Source organism: Aquarana catesbeiana, linkage group LG03, assembly GCF_042186555.1.
Source record: "Aquarana catesbeiana isolate 2022-GZ linkage group LG03, ASM4218655v1, whole genome shotgun sequence".
In the NCBI taxonomy this organism is placed as follows: Eukaryota; Metazoa; Chordata; class Amphibia; order Anura; family Ranidae; genus Aquarana; species Aquarana catesbeiana.
In genome coordinates, this window is record NC_133326.1 from 528,322,876 (window position 1) to 528,350,637 (window position 27,762).

The 27,762-nt window shown below is 43.2% G+C and overlaps 1 protein-coding gene across 2 annotated transcripts in view; it reads right to left on the bottom strand.

Annotated features, from left to right (window-relative positions):
• Window positions 1-2,388: 2,388 nt before the first annotated feature.
• LOC141132644 (hepatitis A virus cellular receptor 1 homolog) overlaps window positions 2,389-27,762 on the bottom strand; it is a 51,298-nt gene continuing 25,924 nt past the window's right edge. Inside the window, exons 4-7 of one of the 2 annotated variants that reach the window (XM_073621263.1) lie at window positions 21,629-21,714; window positions 19,222-19,330; window positions 16,085-16,121; window positions 2,389-4,157 (exon numbers count right to left, since the gene is read on the bottom strand). In XM_073621263.1, coding sequence (XP_073477364.1) covers window positions 4,082-4,157; window positions 16,085-16,121; window positions 19,222-19,330; window positions 21,629-21,714 — 308 coding nt within the window. In that variant the 3' untranslated portion in view covers window positions 2,389-4,081. Of the gene's footprint in view, window positions 4,158-16,084; window positions 16,122-19,221; window positions 19,334-21,628; window positions 21,715-27,762 lie in introns of both variants that reach the window. The other variant, XM_073621262.1, reaches the window with a different exon arrangement.

Genomic DNA, 27,762 nt, shown 5'->3' on the forward strand with positions numbered 1-27,762 from the left:
AGGCAGGCCCTTGCACTACATGGTTTTGGTAAATCTGAAGATAAAAATCTCCAGAAAATCTAATAGTGTGTATGGGGCTTTAAGCTGGTCATGCACTGTTAGAATTTTGGCAGATTCCTCAAAAATGAGTAGTGGGTGACAATGCCGGATCAAAAAAAAAAAAAATGGATTACTTTTCAACTAAACGCTGCCTTAGTTGTAAGCAAGGTTCAGGTATTCTGACATCCGGCACTCGCAGGTTTCAGAATACAATAATCTGGCAGGGGGGATTCATCCTTCCACGCTGTCAGTATGAATAGAATTAATCTAAAAATAATAATAAAAATAAAATTATAAAACCCTTAATTTCTCTCCACTAAGAGTAAGTTGGTCTCCCAATTAACCCAAAAGTATGCATGTTCATGCAGTAAATATGTTCACATATATTGATCTTAATTTATTTTATACCGTCAAAGAGTCCAAGTCAAAAATATCTAAAGAGTGCGCTTTTTTTTTTTTTTTTTTTTTTTTTTACAAGAGCGATCCTAACAAATGATTGCTTAGTGAGTAATCAATATTGATCACTACACTTAGGGAGGGAGGATAGGATGTAACATGTAGAAAAAAAATAATGGTAGCATGGTGCTTTATATTTTGTGTGATTAGTTGATACTACATGCAATTGAATGTATACCCATTACTGGTAATTAATCATGGGCACTCAGACAATTTTTAGTAGCGCAATATCTCTAGCAAGAATCCCTGTACACACAGCCAAAGAATTCCCCTTGAAATGTTAAACACCACAATAATTTGTTGTCCGTGGGAAATTCATTGTAATCACTGGGGCAAGGAGAAAGGGAATTATATAAGTTTTCACATCCTCATCATCTCTGTTACAAGGCTTCCTATTGGAAATGTCAATAATGGTCACTTTTTTTTTTTTACTAATACAGGGTTAAGAGCCTAGTTTACCATCTCTTGCCTCCTAAACCTTATTATTGACCCACCGCTGTTCAATAAACTTAAGCCTAGGTTCACACTGATGCCCTGTACACACGGTCGGACATTGATCGGACATTCCGACAACAAAATCCATGGATTTTTTCCGACGGATGTTGGCTCAAACTTGTCTTGCATACACACGGTCACACAACGTTGTCGGAAAATCCGATCGTTCTAAACGCGGTGACGTAAAACACGTACGTTGGGACTATAAATGGGGCAGTAGCCAATAGCTTTCATCTCTTAATTTATTCTGAGCATGCGTGGTACTTTGTACGTCGGATTTGTGTACACACGATCGGAATTTCCAACAACAAATTTTTTTGTCGGAAAATTTTATATCCTGCTCTCAAACTTTGTGTGTCAGAAATTCCTATGGAAAATGTGTGATGGAGCCCACACACGGTCGGAATTTCCGACAACAAGGTCCTATCACACATTTTCCGTCGGAAAATCCGACCGTGTGTACAGGGCATGACAGTGGGAATGAAATTGTGCAAGTTCAGCTGAACTCACACAGTTTCATTCCCGCATATCAGTTCTGAATTCGGGGGCGATTGCAGAGACATCTGTGCGGGTTTCTGCACAAATGTTTATTGAAATCGCACCTGAAGTCGTCAAAAGTAATACAGAAACTACTTTTGGGAATCAGTGTGGCGGCGCAAATGTGGCATTGCACCGATTCGGATGGTGCCATTGTCGGCAATAGCTGCCATTTTTGTCAAATCGCATGCCAAATGGCTGCAATGTGAACCAGGGCTAAGAGGTGGGAGAGGACAAGAAATGAGTGACTGCTGATGTCTGTTCTAAACATCATAAACCCTCCTGAGAAATGAACAGAGGTTGCATGTGGACAACAAGTTTAGACGGGATCAACTGTACTGAGATAAAATAAAACATGAAATCAAAGTGAAAACCATCTTCTCTCTGGTTCTGTGATGTCCTGAGGTCCTTTTTCTTCCTGCAGTGGCAGTGGGCAGATCCTGTTAAGTAGAGAACGACACCATGTAGTGATGTTGGTACTGTTTTGTGCATCCACTTTCCTATGTGCCTAGCAGTGTTAATTTTGATGTCAAATTTCGATTTAGTTTTAGTCATAGTCTTTTGACTAAAATGCTATTTTAGTTATCTGAATTGTTTTAGTTGTATTTTAGTCAAATAAAATGGTGTTAATTACATTGACGAAGTTAATGCTGGTGCCTAGGAAAGCTTGATGACACTCCCTCAGGGGGTGCTTTTGAAGGCATAAATGGTTCTATACTGCATTTTAGTTTTGTGTTTGTGTTATAAAATGTACATTTGCCCACCTGGGGTATAAAAGGATGACTATTGCCACATCATGAAATAGCAATAGATGTGGTCTGTCAAGGCAAAGCAGTTAAAACTTTTAGTGAAACAACACACTTGTAGAAAAAAGACAATGATTTATTCATTAGCAAAATAACATATTGTAAAATTTTTTGTATTACATATACATACAAATATACTTGTTTTTCCACTTGTTAGTGCTAATACTTTTTTCTCAGGAGCTTGCAGTCTAATGTCTCTGCTACAGTCATATACATGTTCTTGCCACTTCTGAGCAATCCAATGAAACTGCAAATATGTTTTGTTTTTTTTAATGTAAGTAAAACAGTGCACTCAAAAAGACAAACCAAGCACACAGAGGTCACAAGGAAATAGCAGTCTGGGTGGGAATTAACCCAAGGAACCAGTTACTGCAACAGGAGATCGCTAACCACATTCCCAATGTGCTGGTTGAGGCGATTGTAGCTGAATTAGTGCACTTGTCATGGACAGTACTAAATGGCTTCTGGCGATGTGCTGGTGAAATGCTTCAGAAGGCTATACTCCAGAAAGGGCCTGTTATCAGATGGGCGATAAGCTGTGTCTACCTGACAAAGCTCATAATCCATCTGAGTGAACCCTAAAAAATGGCACTTGCATGGGAGCCTACAAAACACTCATCACTGAATCCCTAATGAGGAGCAGGTTGACTTTTTATCAAAATCAGGGATATCTAACCATGAACATCAACTTCAGGTAGCAGCACATAAAAGGATTTTCTGGCAGCTAATAATATTATACATAAAGACACTGTCTGATTCCAGATCAGAAACGTATTTAATCAATCTTCCTCAAATAAAAAACTAGAGTCTCAATTTTTTACAGAACAATCCAAATGTACAAACACTTGTCTAATAGACCCTACAAAGCAGTATAATTGTACATCAACCTATGTCAATACAAGGAGCCATGTCCCACCTAACCATGTATTATATTTTTATTGTCCAAAACTGCAGTTAAAATATATATGGACAAATATACAGTATGTGCTAATATCAAAACACTTATGAGATGTATATACATACATCAATGTATGATTTTATGCTGGGGATGCAGTACTCCAAGTTGTTAAAGCTAACTTTACACTAGCCAAAGCTCTATGTGGCTAAGCAGCTGCTGTAAGATGTTCAGGTGGCAATCCTGCTGCCTGCTAAATTTTTTTTCTTGTTTTCCTACGAAAGGGCAGTTTGTAATTGGGCTGTTGTGCTGCAACCCGGAGCCAAGCATTTGGCTCGCAGTTGCAACGTGGACCCATTGAATTGAGTGACCTAGTTTGACAAAGCATCATGGTCATGGCATGTGAACAGCCTCCACTAGGTTGTTCAGCCTTTAGGTGGGCGGCTAGGTAGTGGCAGTAAATCCACAGCTCAGATGTCCCTTTCCCACCCCCTTCCCAGCTGCCTGTATGAAAGAGGCCTAACAAGATATATTTTACTCAGTCAGGCATAATTGTCCCTTGTCTCTTAGATCCATGGTTATAAATAATCAACTCTGTGACCTATAGGTCCTTGCTCATCAAATTGAGGTCCAGTTGTACATCACAATTATGCTAGGAAATAATAAAGATAAACTAACAAACCAAATTTTTTATATCAACACATTTTTTTTCTTTTTCTGGGGAAGAACTCACAGATTTGTGGGCAGAATAACTGAAATTTTAACAGATTGGAGTGAAGAATCAACAATGCATCAAACAACTGACTGAAATAAACATATACTTAATTGTCAATTATATACAAAATATCTTATACTATAATGTATAAATATTCTGCTCTGCCTGCGTTTGTGCTGCCTGAAGACCTTCCAGTGTCCGCGTTCCTGTAATCCTGCAAGAGACAATTTAAGAAACTTTTATTAAAGAGAATTTCCCCCTTACACCCCAGAAATTGGATAATAATTGCATGCATCAAGTAATAGTAGCGTTCAGCTGTGAGCTACCAGTATTGTCTAGTAAATAGAGCAACTCTGCTAAAGTTACAAAGGTCACTCGTTTTACCTTTACTCGTTTTAATTAATTAATTTTTTTGCATTTAACAAACAGATATAACAAAATGCTTCCAATGGTACATTAAACAGATCAAAAGGGAACAAAAAGAGAATTTAATTGTTAGAGTTTACATACACTTGAAGTGACTGTTCTTTGCACCTAATGAGTTTAAAAAAAAAGCAAAAAACTTAGCATGACTTGCAAACTCAAATGAATGCTACAAAGGCATAATTGGAAAAGTATAAACAGCAGCTTTTGATTTCTTACATAATAGATTGAAATTGGCTAGTTTAGAAGCTTCCAATATGGCTACAAAAAGAGTGAAGGACCAACAAGACATTTAGGAATATGAAGAAGGTACAGTATATGAATTTATAGTGGTTGCACAGCCTAAACATTTTTTTCTGTTCAAAAATTTTTATTGGCAGCAATCAACAAACAATAACATATAGTCAGTTGAGAGTAATAAAAGAAAATTACAAGAGTATATTGATAATGAAATACAGAGAAAAATGTAATTGTTTCGGAGATCCAGAATTACATAGGATTACGCGGACAACTATACTTTGATTAATTTCCGGTAATACTAGTCCCTTAGATGCGAGAGTCTACTGTAGCAGTGAATAAGGTAGAGTATTACTCTATGGGATGCGGATGAGGCAACAGATAAATGTATTATACCAATTGACTGCGTCACCAACGGTATAGATTGGGTAAGGGAATAAGAGAGAGGGGGGAGAGACAGATGAGTTGAAGAAGTAAGATAGGGAGGGCAAGAGCTGCCAGAAGAGGGGTCGGGGGTGTTGCATGGGCCTCCGTCATATTTAGGTATAAACCTTGGGGGTCAGGGAGACTTAAGGTTCAAGGAGGTGCTTGTCAAAATCCGGGGGCAGGAATTGTTCTATCCAGGGCTGCCATATTTTGAGATGGTGGGGGATTCTGTCTAAGATTGTGGCTTCGATTTTGCTATGTATCATGGCTTGGGTGACTCTATTTTTGGCTTCAACTATATTCAGTGTTGCGGTTTTCCAAACCCTAGCTATCGTTTGTTTGGCCGCTGTAATAAGGTGGAGGAGGAGGTGAAGCTGGGCTCTGGTACAGTCGATTGTAACACGATTCAAAAATGCAAGAGCTGGGTCAAGGTCTAAAGGGACTCAAAGCAAAGTAGAGGCCATATGAAAGATAGAAGTCCAAAAATGCTGCACGACAGGGCATGACCACCATATATGAACATGTGCTAAACATTTTTTTACCTTAATGCATTCTTTGCATTAAGGTAAAAAATGTTTAGGCATCGGCTTTGGCCCCTCATCCCCCTTATACAAACTTGAGCCCTCATTCGATCCAGTGCTGTACACGTGTAGCTCTTCTCTCCCCTCACGTCCGTGTCTCACTGGCTGTGCTGGGGCTCCGGGAGCCATTGGCTCCCAGTGCTGTCAATCAAAGCCAGTGATAAGGGGATGGGGCTGAGCTTACACACACAAATGAGCACACACAAATCTGGACAGAGAGGAGGGGCCAGGAGTGCCGGTAGAGGACATTTGGGGCCACTCTGTGCAATTCTATTGCACAGAGCAGGTAAGTATAGACATGTTTGTTATTTAAAAAAATAATGTTAACGTGGTAATTTAGTCATAAAAACAGCCCTAAATCTATTTTAAAGACAGGGCAAACTTGAGAACTTTAGTTTTATGGAGACTTTTTCACAATCATATGCTTCAAACACAAATTAGGCTGGATCACATAACTAGGCTAATTTAGTATTTTCTAGAGACGAGAGAAAAACAGGTGTCAAAAAACTGGGAGAACCACATTATTACAGGTTCCCAAAAGGACTACCTTCATAAAAAGCAAAAAACAAAAAGGACAGGCAGGGAAAAGATGCTGAAAGCAAAAAGCCATCATGAATCTGATGTTGTTTTGTCAACTGATGAACTCATGTTATTTTCAAAAGGGTTGTCATTTGCACCTAATAATCAATTTAATGCTTTTGTAGCATTCTGGACATTTATAAAATCGTGCAATGATATGAAATAATGAACAGCAGTTACATGGATATGAGAATACTGCTCTCTTTTAATTTTTTGGAAATACAAGAATTTTAACATATTCAATGGAAATGTCTCAGATGGAATTTGAGATAACTCATTGGTCAAACCTCTTTATACAGATGAGTTTTTTTTTTTTTTTTTTTTTTTATTTGCATAAAATAACTGAGCGTCCATTAAAACATCAATGTTCCGCAAAATAAGTACAAAACCTCTTATAATACCGATACATTTCAAAGTAGCTTAACCACTTCCTGCGTGGCCTATAGCAGATTGACGGCCGGGAAGTGGTTCTGTTATCCTGACTAGGCGTCATGTGACATCCAGCAGGATAACATGCCAGGGTGCGCCCGCTGGGGGGGCGCGCAGCACGGTGATCTTGAGTGCGACGTGTCAGCCTGACACGCCACATCTCCGATCATGGTAAGAAGCCTCTGACAGAGGCTTCTTAACACGTGATCAGCTGTGACCAATCACAGCTGATCATCACGTGAACCAGGAAGTGCCGGTAAACGGCATTCCACGGTTCGCGCTGACAGGGAGAGCCGATTGGCGACTCCCCCTGTCAGAGGTCGGGTCTGTGCTGATAATTATCAGCACATTGATTATCAGCACAGCCCCCATCAGATGTGCCCATCACCTGCCAATCAGTGCCCAACAGCTGCCAGTCAGTGCCTCCTCCAAAAAATCTCTCAGTGCCCACCACAGTGTCCAGCAGTAACACCTGTCAGTACCTTGTCATCAGTGTTTCCCATCAGTGCCATCTGTCAGTGCCAATCAGTGCCGCCGGTCAGTGACCATCAGTGCTGCCTGTCAGTGTCCATCAGTGCTGCACATCAGTGCCGCCTATCAGTGACTATCAATTCTACTTATTAGTGCCCATCAGTGCCACCTTACCAGTGCCCGTCAGTGAAGGAGAAAACGAAATTTTATGACATAAACTGAAAAAAACTTTTTTTTTTTCAAAAATTTTGGTCATTTTTAGTTTATTTAGCAAAAAATGAAAATAACCAGAGGTGATCAACAACCACCAAAAGAAAGCTCTATTTGTGGGAAGAAAATTATAAAAATGTAGTTTGGGTACAGTGTTACATGTCCACGTAATTGTCATTCAAAGTGCGACAGCGCTGAAAGCTGAAAATTGTCTTGGGCAGGAAGGGGCAAAAGTGCCAGTTATTGAAGTGGTTAAAGTGGTTGTGAAACCACTGTACTAAAATAGTGTTATACCCTCTGTATCTTAATAACATTTGTCCCTGTGTCTGTGTAATGTAAAAAAACTGCCGATCTGCACCTGTATAAGCTGCACTCCGAGCGCTCAGCTGACATGTCAGCTCCCTTGTTTCTCCAGCTCAGAGCTGTATAGGGCGGGGCCGAGCCGTCTTGCTGATGTCAGCTGGTGGAGGAGGGGGAGAGAGAGGAGAGAGAGCTGACAATCAGCTGAGCGGCTGGAGCCATTTATACAGGTACAGATCGACGGGGTTTTTACATTACACAGGCATAGGGACAGGTGTTCTAATGCTACAGAGGGGATAAGAAGATTTAAGATCAGATACAAGAGGAGCAGGGGGGCGGGCCCAGGTACGAGCAGGGAGGGGAGGGGGGAGGAGGACAGAGGACACAGTCAAAGGGAGAGCTGCAGACAGGAGAGCTGCAGCTGACGGAATGTCAGAGCTTAGCAGCCATGATTATCGTGGTCTGTTTGCAGGGGTGAGGGTATAGCCAGGCAGGATCTGCCAGGTTTTTTAGAGTATACAGGGGGCCAAATGACACAGCACAAGTACTGTGCTGTATAACATGCTTTAAGGGAACAGGATCAGGTTGTTTTTTTTTTGGGGTTAACAAACGCTTTAACATTCTATAACTGGATACAAAAATACATAGTATTCCAGCATCAATAAAGCTCATTCCTATTTTTATATCTTAAAAAGTAACTACAGATTAAGTACCTGGATTTACTTGAATGGACTCTGCAGTCCTCTTTTTATTTTTTAAAGGGGGAAAAAACAAAGAAACCAAAAAAAAGGGGGGGAGGGGGAAATTAAGAAAGGAATAAGATCGAGTCCCAGGGAGATGGATTGCTTACGTGCATTAGTAAAAACAAAGACGGGGGGACCTCAATCCCCAGAACAACTCTTTAGTAACCTCTTCCCCTCTTCTGAATATACAAACAAATCCCAAGATGACCACGTTTTAGTATAGTTTACTCTATTCATGTAGTGTGGCCATTGATCACTTTCAAGATCTAGTAGAGCAGAATCTGGTTACTTTGGTTACTTTGAAACCTTTAACCAGACATAAAGGTTTTTGGTATCATCTCAGTGTATTCTATAATCATGGTCTTGAGAGAGTATCTTTGACACTGAGCCTGCTGCCAAGTTGTTGGAGAGAATGCTGTAGATGCTGTCTTTATTGAGACGCCGATGGGGAAGGGAAAGAGGTAATTTGTTGCCACAGGTGAGACCACTGGGAAACCTCAGTACACCCTATTAGAAGGAACATCATTGCCTATATGGGTCATAGTGCAAGTGCCTTTACCAAGGTTTGGAGGAATTTTATCCTGAGCACCCCAACATCAGATATGGGCCCCAACATGTTGGCCAGCATGGAAAGGAGTTTAATATAGACAGCCTAACTATTATTTGGTACTACTCCTTTTAGTCAGGATTACCCTCAGTATAGGGTTTACTTTGAGTGAGTGTTGGTTTTTGGCTTTTAAGGCAGGCTTGAAATTGATTGGAGGCTATAAGCAAATTTTTAGTACTTGCATTTTCTTTTTACATCAGGATTTCTGTATGTGAGAGGCAGCAATAAGCCTGCAGTGTGTGTTCAATCCTCACCAACACATGTGTTCCAGGATCACCACATTATTGACAAAGGAAAGTGAGGTGAGCAGCAATGTACAGAGCAATGTAGCAATGTACAGAGGAAACACTTAACTATTCAGCTGTATCATACTACTCCCTGTGTGCATCTCAAGGTTGAATTTCCAGTTTCGAATGGATACAAATATCAGGCCTACCAATGCAGAAAGACAGCAGATCCAATCCACATAATAATAGTAGTACAGAACTAGTTTTTATCACCTGAGTATAGTAGACTTCCAGACAAACATCTGAATACTCCACTGAAGTACAGAACATATATGTTTAGTGCTTTACTTTTAAAAGGATTTGTAATTCTTTTCTGCCAGCTTTGAGATCCAAACATCCCCTCCCACAGTGCACAATCAGGAGGATGTATCTATTACCTCCTTATGCAGCTTCCTGGATACTAACCTGCAAATTGATCAGTGGAGTTGATGCTGATTCGTTGTCCAATGAGCTGGAAGTGGAGAAGTGGAATACAAGGCCAAATTCCTGAACAAGTGGATAAATGCATCATGTGTATGGTTGTACAGATGTGTGTGAATCCTAATTTTGTACAGAATTACAAATCCTTTGGCTAGTAAAACAGAAAACATATCTGTGTTTAAATGTATTTGCCTGAAGTTCTGTTTTAATCATTAGAGGTCTGGATCACTGAGCCTAGAAAATAATTTGAGAATTTGTAAAGCAGGCTTTCTCAACCACAGAGTTCCTCCAAGTTGCTAGGGGTTCCTCTCAGCAATTAACAATTTTTGCCTCTCCAGTAATGACACCAGTGAACTTTTCGGATATCTGTAGGAGAGCATTCTTCTCACTGTCCACCAACACATGAATATGCTTTGATCTAAAATATTCCATTGTAGCTCTGGCTGTATTTTTAGGGTTGTTGTCTTGCTGGAAGGTGAACCTCCACCCCAATCTCAATTCTTTTGCAGAACAGGTTTTCTTCTAAGATTGCCCTGTATTTGGCTCAATCCATCTTCCCATCAACTCTGACCAGCTTCCCAGTCCCTGCTGAAGAAAAGCATCCCCACAAAATAATGCTGCCACCAACATGTTTCACGGTGGGGATGGAGCGTTCAGGGTGATGTGCAGTGTTAGTTTTTCGCCACACATAGCATGTTGCTTTTAGGCTAAAAAGTTAATTTTTTTTTCTCATCTGACCAGAGCACCTTCTTCCACATGTTTCCTGTGTCCCCCACATGACTTCTTGCAAACTGCAAACAGGACTTCTTATGGCTTTCTTTGAACAATGGCTTTCTTCTTGCCACTCTTACATAAAGGCCAGATTTGTGTAGTGCACAAGTGTCAACATTACTGGTGATTGATTCTCAACCCCATTTGGCTTGAGTGATCAAGAGAGGTAATTAGCTTTACGACCCTAGCCTGTGTCTGGTCTGGTATTGGCCATCTCCTCTCCCATATTCAGGTGTCTCAAATCAGACCCTATAATGACCAATAGAGAAATGCATGCCTGCTCAGTCTCCCTATAAATTTAAAGCAGCCTATGGGGTGGCGCAGACAACATGGCTCTTTCCTGAGTGGCTCTGTCACGAGTGATGCGCAGCTTCACCGCCGCAGTTTAACGAAAGCAGGATAACTAAAGCTGGATGAAGTTACAACAAGAACTCTGCTCCACTCTGCAAGACGACAAGCAAACCAGCATTTGAGATTTATTTTATATCAAGTCAGATTCCCATTCTCTATCCACTAACATGGTCCTCATTCTCTTCCTTCTCACATCAGTGTCTTCTATCCTCAAATTATCCTTACACTACCCCTCTTCTCTACCCTGCAGCATGCACATATCACCCTCACTCCTACCCTCTCCCTACTACTGCACCCATATGCTGACATAAACACCAGGGCCACTAGACACGTGCGCTCATGCACATCCCATTCCCATTTTGCCTTCCTCGCCCTCCTCCTTCTCCTAGTCTCAGGTGACATTTCTCCTAATCCTGGTCCGCCATTTTCCAACTGCAAGCCACTACCCTCCTCCTCTGGCAACCACCACAATCCACTCAGTTTAGTTTCTATCCCCCTACTTTCTCAAAGCAGCCCACCTATCTCATGCGCCTTTTGGAACACCCGCTCCATCTATAACAAGCTAACATCTGTATATAACCTCTTCATCTCTCATGGCTTTAACATACTCGCCATAACTGAAACCTGGCTTCAAAATTTTTACTCTCCTGCTGCCCTCTCCCATGGTGGCCTACATTGGACTCACTCCCCCAGGCCCAACAGACAGAAAGGAGGTGGAGTTGGATTCCTTCTATCCCCACAAAGCAACTTCCAAGTCCTTCCTATCCCTCCCTCTCTTCTTTCGAGATGGACTGTATTTGTCTGTTTTCTCCTATTTCTCTGAGGATTGCAGCAATTTATCGGCCTCCTGGACCGGTATCACGCTTTCTTGATGACTTTGCTGCCTGGCTACCCTACTTTCTCTCCTCTAAAATACCCACTATCATTCTTGGTGACTTCAACATTCCTGTCAATGTTAACAGCCCAAATACAGCTAAACTTCTCGACTTAACCTCATTTTTTGACCTAACCCGATGGACACATACTTCCAATCATTCCAATGGTAATACCCTTGACCTTATATTCTCCCATCTCTGCAACCCTGGCAACCTCACAAACCCCCCCTTTTCTCTCTCTGAATACATCCTCATTAGTTTCACTGTATCCTTGCCTCCAACCACCCATCACTCCAAGCAGCAAACAATTACTTGTAGAAACCTTCGCCACTTTAACCCTTCTCTTCTCTATTCTGCTACTGACCACCTATATGATATAATCTCTCCCCTGTCCTGTCCTGACCTGGCCACCTCTGTCTACAACAGTTCACCCTCATCATCACTAGACGCACTTGGTCCTCTAACCACACGCAGAATCAGGCCCCGACCGTTACAACCCTGGCAAACTGACAACCCTGGAAATCTCAAGACAGGTTGTCATGCTCTTAAACGACTATGGCATAAAACCAAATGCCTGCAAGACTTCACCGTATATAAATCTGCCCTTCTAAAAAACAATTCCTGTCTCCATGCTGCCAAACAAGCTACATTGTTTCTCTTATTAATTCTTTGTCATCCAGTCCCCGTCGGCTCTTCTCAACCTTTAACTCTCTGCTTTGTCGGCCACCCCCTCTACCCACTAACTCACTCACTGCCCAAGAGATTGCCAGTCACTTCAAAGACAAGATTGCTGCAATTCATGAGGACACCTCCACTGTCTGTACATCTTCCCCACCCAACATACCTCAGATGCCCACCTAACCAATTGTCCCTTGGATCCTGTTCCCTCACAACTGCTACGGTCACCCTCTTCTTCTATCCTATGCTCCCTCACTCACATCTTCAATCTCTCCCTCTCTAGTGGCACCTTCCCCTCTAAAACATGCACAGATCACTCCAATACTTAAAAAGCCCTCACTGGACCCCACCAACCTAAACAACTTAAGACCCATCTCATTGCTCCCATTCACCTCTAAACTTCTAGAACGCTTAGTCTACAACCGTCTTAGCTCCTACCTCAGTGAAGATAACCATCTTGACCCCTTACAGTCTGGCTTTCGCTCACAGCTCTCCACGGAAACTGCTTTACTAAAACTCACTAACGATTTACTAACTGCTAAAACCAACAGCCAGTACTCCATACTCCTACTACTTGACCTCTCTGTGGCCTTTGATACTGTTGACCACCCGCTCCTTCTCAATAGACTACATTCCCTTGGCCTCCGAGATTCTGCTCTATTCTGGTTCTCTGCCTATCTATCACAGCGCTCCTTCAGTGTCACCTACAACTCTGTCTCCTCCTCTCCATTGCCCCTTTCTGTGGGGTCCCCTAAGGCTTTGTTCTTGGACCCCTTCTCTTCTCTATCTACACCTCCTCCTTTGGTCACTTGATAACCTCCTGCGGCTTCCAATACCACTTATACGCCGATGACACTCAAATCTATCTGTCTACTCCTCACCTCACTCCTTCAGTCTCCTCTCGCATTACTAACATACTAACTGACATATCAGCATGGATGTTGTACCACTTCCTTAAACTAAATCTCTCTAAAACTGAGCTATTATTATTCCCCCCCGCCCGTGCCCCCCTCCATGACTTTTCATTCAAAATCAATAATGCAACCATCAGTCCCTCCCCTCGCGCCAAGGTACTAGGTATAATCCTAGACTCTGACTTGTCATTTCAGCCCCAAGTCCAATCGTTGTCAAAAGTTTATAGAATTCACCTCCGTAACATCTCTAAAATTCGCCCCTCTTTAACAAACGAAACCACCAAGCTTCTCATTCACTCCTTCGTTATCTCTCGCCTTGACTATTGCAACTCCCTTCTCATTGGCCTGTCTCTCCATAGGCTATCCCCTCTTCAGTCTATCATGAATGCTGCTGCCAGACTTATCCACCTTACCAACCGCTCAGTGTCTGCCAACCCTCGCCTCCAATCCCTACACTGGCTTCCAATTACCCAGCGAATTAAATTCAAAATACTAACCCCAACATACAAAGCCATTCACAACTCTGCCCCAAGCTACATCACCAATCTTGACTCCAAATATCACCCAAATTGTCCTCTCCGCTCCTCTCAAGACCTCCTACTCTCAAGCTCTCTCGTCTCCTCCTCCCATGATCGTCTCCAGGATTTCTCCAGAGCCTCTCCCATCCTCTGGAACTCGCTACCTCCACTGATCCGGCTATCCCCTACTCTTGCTACCTTCAGGCGATCCCTGAAAACTCTTCAGGAAAGCCTATCATGTCTCCAACTAATCTTCTACCACTTCCATCAGCTCATTTCCCACAGTTACAACCTTTTGTACCACCTCCCCCATCCTATTAGATTGTAAGCTCCTCTGAGCAGGGCCCTCTTAATCCTCTTGTATTTTATTGTAATATAACTGTGTTGTCTCCTTTTTATATTGTAAAGCGCTGCGTAATAGTTGTCCTATAGATAGATTCTCCCAAATGAGCTGCGGATCTCTGCAGCTTCTCCAGAGTTACCATGGGCCTCTTGGCTGCTTCTCTGCTTAATGCTCTCCTTGTCCGGCCTATCAGTTTAGGTGGACGGTCATGTCTTGGTAGGTTTGCAGTTGCGCCATACTCTTTTCATTTTCGAATGATGGATTGAACAGTGCTCCCTGAGATGTTCAAAGCTTGGGATATTTTTTTTATAACCTAACCCTGCTTTAAACTTCCCCACAACTTTATACCTGACTTGCCTAATGTGCTCCTTGGTCTTCATGATGTGGTTTGTTCACCAAGGTTCTCTAACAAACCTCTAAGAGCTTCACAGAACAGCTGTATTTATAAAGAGATTAAATTACACACAGGTGGACTCGATTAACTAATTAGGTGACTTCTGAAGCTAATTGGTTCCACTAGATTTTAGTTAGGGGTATCAGAGTAAAGGGGGCTGCATACAAATGCACGCCACACTTTTCAGATATTTATGTAGAGCTGGTAGATTTCTAATCTACCGCTTATATGTAAATTTAGTGGGTCATCTGTGCTGTATATAGTTCAAATTTAATCTATGGCTAAATTAGCCTCTGTTCCAGCATTGGCTATGTTGCGTGCAGTTCCGCACTGTTGCCTGTAGGTGTCGTTGTCACCATAGGTCAGTGTTGGAAAGCAACAAGCTGAAGTATATTGAGTGCTCTTCTTTCTCGGAGGCTACTCCGCAGAGGTGGTCCACTGCTGTGCATTCTGGGAGAAGGTACTTAAGGGGCAGACGCCATTTTTTATTCTATTTCACCTGCTGGCCCTCCTGCCTAAAGGTATGTGACGGGTCAGTTCTACCTCGCGGCCCTCCAGGCCAGAGGGTTGCGTTGCTGCAGCTGTGCAAGTGGGCCCAGAAGCCTGTCTGGGGCCTACTATTACGGAGATAGTCCTGTGCTGTCTGTCCTGCGGGAAGGAGCCGGAAAATTGGGAAGAACCAGGGGAGGACCCGTCTTTGGAGAGGACCGTGCGGAACGCTGGTATCTGAGGAGGACCTGGTGACTCAATTGGAGGATGCATCTTAACCTAATCAATCGCACAAGTACTGCCAGGTCGGCTTAAAGGTTCTAGTACTGTGTTTGCTGTTCATCTAAAACTACTACGTCCTGTGGCAGAGGATCGTACAGTTGAATTGTTCTTTTCAAGTCTGTGGCAGAGACTTTTTGTTCGTGCTACGCTCCGGCTGCTAGGTCAGTGAGAGAAACCTATCCGGGTGGGCAAAGATTTACTCTTGGACTGAAGGTATATTCGTCCCCGAGATTTAAAGTCCTCAGGATTTAAAGAAAAGGTATTTGAACCTCCCTGCAACTCTTCTTCTACCTCTTTCCTGCTACTTCTTCAAGTTACTTCCTATTAAAGCATTGAAAAAGTACTAAACTGACTGGTGCCTACATTGTCAGAGACAAAGCTCAACATGGACTCTAAGTTCTGGTATTGGTGAAACTAAAGGTAAAAAAAGGTGACGGTAACAGCCCAATTTAACTCAGCAGCTCCTTCGGGGGTTAGTGCTACATTTATTAGTAAAACATTTCGAAAACCATTTATCATTTTCCTTCCACTTCAAAATGATGTGCCACTTTATGTTGGCCTATCACATAAAATCCCAATGAAATACATTTACGTTTTTGGTTGTAACATGACAAAATGTGGAAAATTTCAAGGGGTATGAATACTTTTTCAAAGCACTGTATTAGAAAAAAAAAGATGATTGGATTGATGGACAATTTTTCTTATAAATCAACTTACTAATGCACCATGGGCCATAGATAAATAATTACTACCAGACCTTGGTGGTCTATATGGTTATGTATATATGGTTATGTTGGAATTTTTTTTACGTACCTGGTTTTGTCTTTATTCTTTATTTTGTAGTATCTCCCTGAAATGACACAGAAATAAAATGGCTGTAAAAAGAGAAGTAATATTATATCACACTGTCTGAATGCAAAAGTGTCAAAACTATGATTTTACTTTACTTTACTATCAGGGCTGGTGCAAGGATTTTTGACACCCTAGACCAAACCTAATTTTGTTACCCCCCATTGTCTCCACCCCTGACTCCACCCCCTTTGCCCTGCCCATGTATATGGTGGAGGTGGCGGGAGTGGAGATTTTTGTGGCGCCTCTCCACCTATTTCTTCAGCCATGGCCCGCAGACCCGCACCTGCACTTCTGGACCCGGCCTGAAGACAAATAGTGGTGGCACCGGCTTGCTTCCTCATGCCAGCCATGGCCTGCAGGTATATGGATGGGCTAGGGTAATATATGGACAGGCTAGGGTAGTATATGGACAGTTTAGGGTAGTATATGGACAGGCTAGGGAAGTATATGGACAGGCTAGGGTAGTATATAGACAGGCTAGGGTAGTATATGGACAGGCAAGGGTAGTATATGCAACTCCCTTTATCCGCGGACCAGGCCCTGGTGTCTGCGGCTGCAGAGACACCTGTGCCGACATCAGGCCGATGGGGTCTCCTCCAGCCCCATCCCCCTTCACAGTCAGCTGACATCTAGTTCCCGCCACCGGCTCCGATAGCCATGCAGTAAACTGAATGGGCGGGCGGCCGTCCGGGCGGCGCGGTGCCCCCCACTGATGTTCGCTCTAGGCCTGCACCTACCTAGTGTGTCACTTGGATGGATTAATAAAGGACTCATATTCATCATCTTGGAGTGCAGCTGTTTCTTCCTTTTTATAGGTAGTGCTGGCCCTGTTTACTATTACCCTTTTCATGAAGGAATTGGGTATATCCACAGGTGAATAAAATGTCTCTTAGCTTTTCGAATCATCTGTATTTATTGCTCTTAAAACAGGAGTAAAGACAACAAGCCAAACAGAATGCTAATTTAAAGGAGAAATAGGTATTCCCCCTTGCTCAGCAAAACCCAAAGTGCTCCACATACCTGTCTATGATCTACGGCGATCTTCCCTGTGGGGTCATTGGGTGCTACGCAACCTCGTCATTAAAATTCTTCTGGACGTCTGTGTATTTTTGCAGTATATTTCCTATTTACTCCGATGGTGGAGGCTTTCAATTGTCAGGCCCATTTATTATGGGAAGCCCATTAAAAGTTGGGGGGAAAAAAAGTCATGTTCTTCCTATAGGAATAAGTAGGAATTCTAAAGTGCATGCATGGACCAGCGCGGAGACGTTCTGTGTAGAAGCTGTATGGCACCTAGAGAAGATCACTGTGGATCATGTACAGGTAAGCAGGTAAGCCCGCTAGGTGAGGGGGACCTGCATTTTAAGTATAGCTGTTTTCTACAATACAAGTAAGCTTTAAGCTCCTGACAACCCTGTGTAAGTTAAAGAGATGAGGGATGTAAATGACTAAATCCCTCCACCATATGAGTGCCAGCTCATTTACTACTGAATGCAATGCTAAGGGCACAGCAACTGGTGTGCGCTGCAGGTAAACAGTGCCAATGCACCGATCCTGGCACATCACACGATTTCCTGTTTTTTCTTTTTATTTGCTAGAACGTTATTGAAATATTACAAGTTTTTTTCACTTAGTGACATTGCAATTCAGCAGTTTGCATTGCAATGTTGAAAAAAGTATTGTATGCATTGGGAACAAGACTTTTTACCTTATTTTGTGCTGAACTATGGTGGGCACTGGGACTAGGTTGCCTAGCGTAGTCCCAATGCAGCTGGTGCGAAGAGATAAGATATTCTTATAGAATCTTTATAATTAATTTTATTAATGAAAAATTAAATACAAACAAATAAATGTTTTGTATTTTTTTTAATCAGGTTAACAGAACATTTAGCACAAGCATATTTCCTATTTACGCTTTGAGACTTTCTCTGTTGATTCAGAGGTAGTATTATCTTAATTAGCTAGTTATACACGGGCTACTAAAAACCAGGCAGGTAGTGCTGGATTTGTTTTTAAGAAAATCCAACATGCATATCTGTGCTGCCTCAATGGGGCATAGAATTTATATAGATTGTTCCTTAACCATTTTCTATGGACGTTTATATTTAGTTCACATGCTGCCATCTAGTGACCTTTTGTGGTAACGCACTTGTTTCTTATGTTCTTTTTCCCTTATGTTATGACACACTTCCTTTTGTACACAATGCTCCACCCCGTGATTGTACTTCCTGTGTCATGGATGCAGTTAACAAGCCACATGTAGCAGAGCACATGTATTCTGCATTGTAAGCTACAGACAATATCATCTTTTTACCGCATAAATACTACAACCTATTCATCTGTTTGTATCCTGTCATCTGCTGTAACCTGATGTTCAGAATAAAAGCACCTTTGTTGATGGAATCAGTATTTGGTGAGTTCAAACTATTTGATGAGGAGTGTCCTCAGTGATTATATCTTATACAGGCCAGGCATAGAGGTCTCACAAGGGATAAATCGCTTCACATCAATCGGAGTCAGAATAATTACAATCCTTTATCAAGGATGCATCCTGTAATATATTTTTATTAAATAAACTTTTAATGGAATAATTAAAAATTATACATAAATTCAATTTGTACACCTGTGAACTTTCATAAACAAATTGCCACAAAGCAATATAGTTTCCTAAAGTGTATAGCCACATCTTTTTTTTTTTGGACAGTTAAAACCCCTATCAGGTTATCTGTCTATGCCCTGCTGGATAATTTTCCTACTTCCTGTACGGAAGATGAAGAAGGAAATAAGAGGAATCCCCTCTAAGTTGTCAGGAACATGTATCCTCATAGAAAGATTTCCCCTCGCCTCTTGTTCTAGAGGCATCTATAAAATTTTGATTTCCCTTCACTTTTTCCCAGTGGGGACATCCCTTTCCACTCTATCACTTACTAAAAAAAGAAACCTTTACCTTAGCATACAATTTAGGCTCTAGAACTTGTCTCCCTTATTGTAATATGCATTTATTACAATATTTTGAATTTTTGTTATTAATTTGGGGACACTCAGTTGATCAAACTAGCACAGCGACACAAAAAAAATCAATAATATTAATCACTTACAAGTAAACAGAAGTCCCACCATAGACACCAACAGAATAATAAGGACCACAACTCCAGCAATAATTGGGTTAACGTGGTCACTCTTCAGATCCCCTTCCATCTTCACCATCTGCTGAAATACATGACAATTTAATTATTTATTTATTTATTTATTTATTTATTTATTTCAGGTACTTATATAGCGCTGTCAATTTACGCAGCGCTTTACATATTCATTGTACATTCACATCAGTCCCTACCCTCAAGGAGCTTACAATCTAAGGTCCCTAACTCACATTCATACATACTAGGGACAATTTTAGACAGGATCCAATTAACCTACCAGCATGTCTTTGGAGTGTGGGAGGAAACCGGAGTACCCGGAGGAAACCCACGCAGGCACAGGGAGAACATGCAAACTCCAGGCAGGTAGTGTCGTGGTTGGGATTCGAACCAGCGGCCCTTCTTACTGCTAGGCGAGAGTGCTACCCACTAGACCACTGTGCCGCCCGTACCAATATGTGACGAACGCGGGTGTCAGATCCCTGCCCTCCTCGCTAACTCGCGACAAAGGACCGGCCAACCTCACACCACGCTGTCACTTACGTAACAATGCCACTCTCAGCTGCGCCCAGCACAAAGATTTTCCAGCTTGCGGGACCACAATCTAGGTGCGAGCAGCCTGAGAGTGATTGTCACTGGGCTAATTACACAATTAACCCTTTAACTGCCACCACCCCCGTTTAAAAGACCGAGCCGGGGGAGACTCGTAATTTTGCAATACCAATTATAATTTTAGAATAAGCGTCTGACACACACACTGCCACTACAGACAGATCTGCTCAGAGTCTTACTCTACAACAGTAGCGCCCTTCAAGAGGCAGGTTCGTTTATAGCTTGCATTAAGAGCTTTAGAGACAAGGTTAACACTTTTCAACATAAGGGTTTATTATGAAAAGGTCAAGGTTGATGCAAATAAAATATTTACAGAAGAAAGATGTTTCAAAATATAAAGACAATATACAGCCACAAAGCAATAAGGTAGAATTGGGAAGAGAGAATACTTGCAATTAATGTCCGAGGGTTGATCAGAGTTAATTATAAAGAATATCCATGTATAATTATATGGTATCATCTTTTAGAGAAAAACATTAAATGCGGCTGGGAAAGTGTCCCCACATGCCAAGCAAATGCCAGAATCACTCACCAGAAATCCACGATCTTTTGCATATTAAGGTCTCAAAAAGCATTTCCTCCCATAAATGGACCAAAAATAAGTTTAAAAAAACCCCAATTGTGTAATACCATTAAAAACCATGTAATAAAAAAACTGCACTCACATTTTCAAACTTTAAAAAAAAAATGTACCCGATTCTCCGCTCCCCCAGCAGGTGGCACTCCACCACGATCTGGCAGTGGACTATCCCTCGGCACCCTCATGTCCAGGTCAGGACTATGGACCCTGCTCTAGTCTTGGTGATGTCAGGACCTTAGATTGCTATAGTGTGGGGGTGCTGGAGCTGCAATGATTTGTCTAGGTGCAGGGAGGAGCGGAGGATTGGGTAAGTATATAAATGAGCAGTTAACCCTTGCACTGCAGGCACCACCTCATTTAAGAGGTAACATTTTATTTGCCCATAGTTGGGCTTTAAAGTGGTTGTAAACCCTTACATATAAACCTAGTGAAATGACTGGCCTCAGGTGATACACAGAGATTAAACAAATCCTCCTACAAAAGTTATACCAGTTAATCTGCAGTTTTCTCTACTCTACATTCATTCAAAGTCCAGATTTTACAGTATAAAGCTTGTCTGAGCTGTCAGAAAAAAGGGGATGGAGAGCTGAAATTACACTCTGCAGACCTCAGTAAGGAGAGCTCTGACAGCTGATTGGAGGGAAGGGACACACCCCCCTTCACACAGCACACAGGGACAGAGCTGAGGCTGTCAGTCAGCTGAAGATCCCGCCCTTGTCACCTTTTTTTCTCTTGATGTCAGGAAAACTTGTCAGAAGTGATTCATGCTGATAGCAGAGGAATGAAGCAGCAGACAGAAATTATAGTTAGTGCTCTTAATTAAGACAAGTACACACTATAGATTGATATGATTTGATCCTTTTTCATGTCTGAGGTTTACAACCACTTTAAGTCAGCATCTGCCAAAGCGTCTTAATACCCACACCACTCCTAGCTGGTCATTCCCCTTTCCTATCATGCTTGTGTGCACAAAAACTGATCCTGCTAACAGGCGGCCGCAGGAGATCTCTATCCCGCTTTACCAGCCACTTGACAACGTCCAGTAGATGAAACGCATTGGAAGGAGCCTGTCCAAATTTTCTGACTGAAGTTACACTTTAAATGGACATTCCTCAAAGTCACTATGAAAACCAATGCTGGTAGTGCAGCTTTCTGACTGGCTCATGCACCAACCTGTTGTCCATTTGAGATGCCTGGAATCATCGAAGTAAAGAATGTGCTGGTAACATTTCTATATTCTGGATGTTTATAGTCAGGAGCTAAATTAAAATATTTAAAAGACAAAACAAGGGGATTATTAAATATGACTGTCATTAACACATTACAATAAGATATTGGCTAATGTTCTGCTTCTCTCTATTTTATCTTAAATCTATAGAGAGAAGTTTGTTAATATGCATTTACTTAAAACAGTATCATATTTTCAATTGGTTTGTACTGTAACTGATTTTCATGCAGTTAGGATGCCCTGTCTGTCTGATATACAGGGAGACACTCAAGCCCAGACTGGGACTAAAAACCAGCCCTGGAAATAATTTCATACGAGCCCCATAGCATTATTATACCAGCCCAACAGCATAATGTCACAGAGGCTGTGCGAACATGGTACAGGAGATGTCAGAGGCTGTGTGGACATGGTACAGGAGATGTCAGGGGCTGTGCGGAACATGGTACAGGAGATGTCAGAGGAGGTGAACATTGGCTGTGCGGACATGGTACGGGGGGTGGTCATAGGCTGTGCGGGACATGGTACAGGAGGTGGTCATAGGCTGTGTGGACATGGTACAGGAGGTGGTCATAGGCTGTGCGGACATGGTACAGGAGGTGGACATAGGCTGCACGGACACAGTACAGGTGGTGTTCATAGGCTGTGCGGGCATGGTACAGGAGGTGGTCATAGGCTGTGTGGACATGGTACAGAAGATGTCATAAGCTGTGCGGACATGTTACAGGAGGTGGTCATAGGCTGTGCAGACATGGTACAGGAGATGTCAGATGCTGTGCGGACATGATACAGGAGTTGTCAGAGGCTGTGCGGGCATAGTACAGGAGGTGGCCGTAGGCTGTGCGGACATGGTACAGGAGGTGGTCATAGACTTTGCGGACATGGTATGGGAGGTGGCCATAGGCTTTGCTGACATGGTACGGGAGGTGGCCATAGGCTGTGTGGACATGGTACAGGAGGTGGTCATAGGCTTTGCGAACATGGTACAGGAGGTGGTCATAGGCTGTGTGGACATGGTACAGAACATGTCATAGGCTGTGAGGACATGATACAGGAGGTGGTCATAGGCTGTGCAGACATGGTACAGGAGATGTCAGATGCTGTGCGGACATAACACAGGAGATGTCAGAGGCTGTGCGGACATGGTACAGGAGGTGGCCATAGGCTGTGCGGACATGGTACAGGAGGTGGTCACAGGCTTTGCGGACATGGTACAGGAGGTGGTCATAGGCTGTGTGGACATGGTACAGGAGATGTCAGAGGCTGTGCGGACATGGTACAGGAGAGTAACAAGAGGTGGTCAGAGGCTGCAGAGGGGTCTGGTCTTACCCGGCCGTGATGTGGAGAGGCACACGCCACCACCAAGACGAGTGCCTTTATGTTTAAAAATAACGCCGCCCTGGGCCATTTCTTCATTGCGCATGCGCCCGCCTGCCTAAAAGTGGCCGAGCATGTATGGGCTTTCCCGAGCCCGGATAGCTTTGGCACAGCGCATGCGCAGTTGACATGTCGGCCTGCAACCATATACTTTACGGGTGCTGCTGCCTGTAACGGGCATTTAAAGACAGCCCTAAAATAGGCAGAGAAAAAACAGACCTCTGACCCCACCAGACAGGACTGTGCTGTGTAACACAGCTGTTTCAAGACTAGCTGGACAGAAATACAAACAATTGAAACAAACAAGAAAAGGTAAAACAGCTCTCTCACATGGATTTCATCTTTTTATTAAACTGTTTGCCTGTGTCAGGGCTGGCCTCGGCCCTCCCTTCTCAGAGCTTAGGCTGCTCATCTGTCGGTTAATTGCCAGTACTCATCATTCCACAGTGACTCACCTGGTGATCATATCCTGCTCGTTAACAAGCCCTGCTGGCTATTTAAGCTGCCTGGATTAGATCTATGCCTTTGCCTTGGTCAACATATCTAGAGACTCTCTGCTGTGTTCCTGTTGAAGATTTGGCTGGCTGACGTCCCTCCTGGTTCCTGATCTTGTCTGCTGCTCTGTCTACGCTGATCTCTGGCTCCCTGATTTCCTGGCTTGTTCTGATTACCCGATTTGGTTACTGAACCCTGGCTATGTTTTGACTATGTTTACTATTTGTACCATTTTTACCACTATATTAAATGGTGTGATTTTTACTGCATTTTCTGTCTCCGTCTGATTCATGGTTCCTGACAGTAGGAGAAGGCCATGAATTCAGAAGATGCAGGCAATCCACTTGGGAATATTTTTTCCAGGTTGGATGAGCAGGATCACTGCATGGATCAGTTTGCCATAGCGTTACAAACACTTCTTGTTGGCACTGCTCACCTTGACCCTCCCACTGTGGCTGTTCCAGTACAACCTGTGTCACAGGCCATCCCTGCTGCTGCTCCGGTCTCTTTGCAGGCACCCGCCTCGAGTATTACCTCTATAAGAGGTATGTCTGGTTCTGCTCCACTTCCCCAGTGATTCAGGGGGCGATCCAGTTCAGTGCAGAGGGTTTCTCAACCAGATTGAGAAACCCTCCACTTTAAGATGCTGCCCCAGGCATTTCCCACGGACAGAAGCAAAGTAGGCTTCATGATATCTTTGCTTTCTGAGAGAGCCAGGCCTGGGCAAACCCTCTGTGGGAGATGCAAAAACCTGTTGTCCTGAGTTACCCAGAGTTTGTGGCTTCCTTTGAAAGGGTATTTGACATTCCCGCATGCTCCACTTCTACTGCCAAGAGCCTCATATGTCCATCAGAGTACGGGAACTGTTGCTGATTACGCTATTGAATTCCGTACTCTGGCAGCAGAGGTTGCTTGGAACAATGAGGCCCTCTTGGCTGCTTTTTCTTATGGTCTCTTGGACAATATCAAAGGTGAGATAGCAGCCCGAGACATACCCACTGAGGTGGAGAAGTTGATCACATTTGCCATTCTCATTGACTCCGGACTCAGAGAAAGACCTTCCTTTAAGGAGCACTTGTGGAAGCCTCCTGTACGTTTGGCTCTGAGCTTTGTAGTCCCACCCTTGCCTCCCTCACCTCCCATACCTTCTGATCATGAGTCTGGCAATGAGGTAGAACCCATGCAGTTGGGCTTCATACGTCTGTCTGCAGATGAGAGGGCCTTTAGGAGGAGGGAGAGATTGTGCCTTTATTGTGGCCAGGCAGGTCACTTTTTGAAGTCTTTTCCTACTAGTCCGGGGAGACGCTTGCACCTGAGGTCCTGTAGGGGACCAAGCTTAGGTGGTGTTGTTACGTCTCCAGTTATCCAGAAGGATAAGCCCCTGGTTCCTGGTTAGCCTTTCTTGGTCTGAGTCATCCATCAAGATACAGGCTCTAATCAACTCTGGGGCTTCAGGCCTGTTCATAGATGGTGCCTTTGTGTCCAAGCACTCGATTCCGCTGCAGCTTCATGCAACTCCACTTGCTATTGAGGCTATTGGATGGGAGACCTCTATAGCCTGCCCATGTGACTCATGAGACTGGTCGGTTGACCATGGCCGTAGGGGCTCTTCACCATGAGACGATCCAGTTCCAAGTAATTTCCTCTCCTCATTTTCCGGTGGTTATTGGTTATCCTTGGTTACAGAGGCACAACCCCTCTTTTGACTGGCTTTGAGCTGAGTTTCTTTCCTGGTCGCCTCAATGCAGTAAGGCATGTTTTCAGAAAGTGGCTAAAGTCTTGTGCACCTCTTCACTCTCCTTCCTGCCGGAGGAGTACCACAATTTTAGCAATGTCTTTGACAAAGGTCAAGCTGGCAGATTGCCTCCACACCGGTCATATGATTGCGCAATTGACCTTTAACCTGGTGCCCCACCCCCTCGTGGCCGGGTTTACTATTTGTTTGTCTCGGAGGACAAAGCCACGGAGGAGTATGTTGCAGATGCACTTTCTCAAGGATTCATCTGCAAGAAGAGTAGTGAACTAAGACCTTGTATCGATGATAGGAGTCTCAATCGTTTCACGATTAATGCTTATCCAATTCCATAGATTACGTAGAGTTCCGTAGAGTTATTTTACCACCTCAAGGGAGCAACGGTTTTCACGAAGCTTGATTTGAGAGGGGTATACAATCTCATGAAATATCAAGGACAACGAATGGAAAACTGCATTCAATATCAGAACAAGTCATTATGAGTACCTCGTAATGCCATTTGGCCTTTGCAATTCTCCAGCAGTTTTTCAGGAATTTATCAACGATGTCCTCCGAGATTTGTTGCAGCTATATGTGGTGGTATATCTCAACGATATCCTCATATTTTCCAATTCCCTAAAGAGCCACCACACAGATGTCTGTCGTGTGCTTCAGAAGCTGAGAGAAAATATAACAAAGAAGAAATACCGCGCTAATAGCTAAACAAAATAAAATGAAAAAAAAAAAATAAAAAAGCTGCAGCTCAATTTTGCATGATATGTGCAAACACAGTACATAAGAAAGGAAAAGGAAAGCTGCGCTGCAAAAAATATTAATTAAACAAACATATTGTGACAGTCTGAGTGCCGTGTGGTATGGTGGTAAATCCCCACATAAAAGGGGGTACCGTCAAAAAAAGTCCCATAAAGAAATAACGTTCTGTGAAGTGAATCTTGATAAGCGATCCTTATTGTGCAAAGAAAAATGATGAATAAAAACACCAGTGACAGTGAACCTCCACGTTAAAAAATGCACACTTACCAAAAGGCAAGCAATAGCAAGCCTGTGAAATGGGATCGATAACCTGACATTAGACCAGAACCAGCAGTGGATCACTTGTGGTAATAAGGATATGCCAGAGGATTGAGACTCACAGAATGCACCAGCGATCCGCATTATAGGGACAAAAAGAGGAACTCTCCATAGTGTGAATCCGCATATATCATTTATTATAAAAAGGAAGTATTGCACTTACATCAAACAGGAGTAAAACAAACTCGTAGGAGAATGCTGGCCGGCTCGCAGACACCCATCCACCAGTACACCGCGATGACGTCAGCATGCCTATCACCCGATGTACGTTTCATCAAAGACTGACTTAGTCATGGGGAACATGAAGGTTTTGGCGAGCCTTTTGTGCACAGTTGGGAATTCAGCTTTCCTTCTCTTCTGTGTATCACTCGCAGTCTAATGGGGCCGCAGAACGAGCCAACCAGTCCTTGGAGCAGTTTCTATGTTGGTATATTTCTGATCATCATAACAACTGGTCAGACCTCTTACCTTGGGTGGAGTTTGCTCACAATAGTGCCATTAATTCCGCTTCCCGATTGTCCCCGTTTATGGCGAATTATGGTTTCCAACTATCCATGTTGCCTAACTCATTTGTTCCTCAGAGCATTCCTGCATTAGAGGTCTTCATTCCACTTGGGTACAGGTCCAAGAGCCCTTGTGACATGCCTATGATAGGTACAGTCTCCATGCTGACCACAGACGCCTACCTGCGTCTTCCTACCAAGTTGGGGAGAAGGTCTGGCTGTCATCTTGCAACCTCCGACTCCGTGTTCCCTCACTGAAATTGGCCTTTCTGTGTTCTCCACAGGATTAACCCAGTGGCTTTACGCTTTATACCTTCCTTCTAATATGCATATCTCTAATGTATTCCATGTCTCCTTATTAAAACCTTTGGTATGCAACTGCTTCACCACCTCTGTGCAACGTCCTCACCCAGTACAGGTTGAGAACCATGAGGAGTATGAAGTACAATCCATCATTGACTCCCATAGGTTCTGTGGACGCATACAGTGCTTGGTTCATTGGAAAGGGTACGGTCCGGTGGAGCGCTCTTGGGTCTCATCCTCAGACGTACATGCCCCTGTCCTCCTCCGTGCTTTCCATAGATGTTTTCCCCTCAAACCTGGTGGCCCTCTGGGCGGGAGGGGTTGCTAAGGAGGGGGTACTGTCAGGGCTGGGCTCAGACCTCCCTTCTCAGAGCACAGGCAGCTCAGTTGTCGGTTAATTGCCAGTACTCATCATTCCACAGTGACTCACCTGGTGATCACATCCTGCTCATTAGCAAGCCCTGCTGGATATTTAGGCTGCCTGGATTAGATCTCCTGTGTCTTCGCCTTGGTCAACATATCTAGAGACTCTCTGCTGTGTTCCTGTTGAAGACTTGCCTGGGTGACGTCCCTTGTGGTT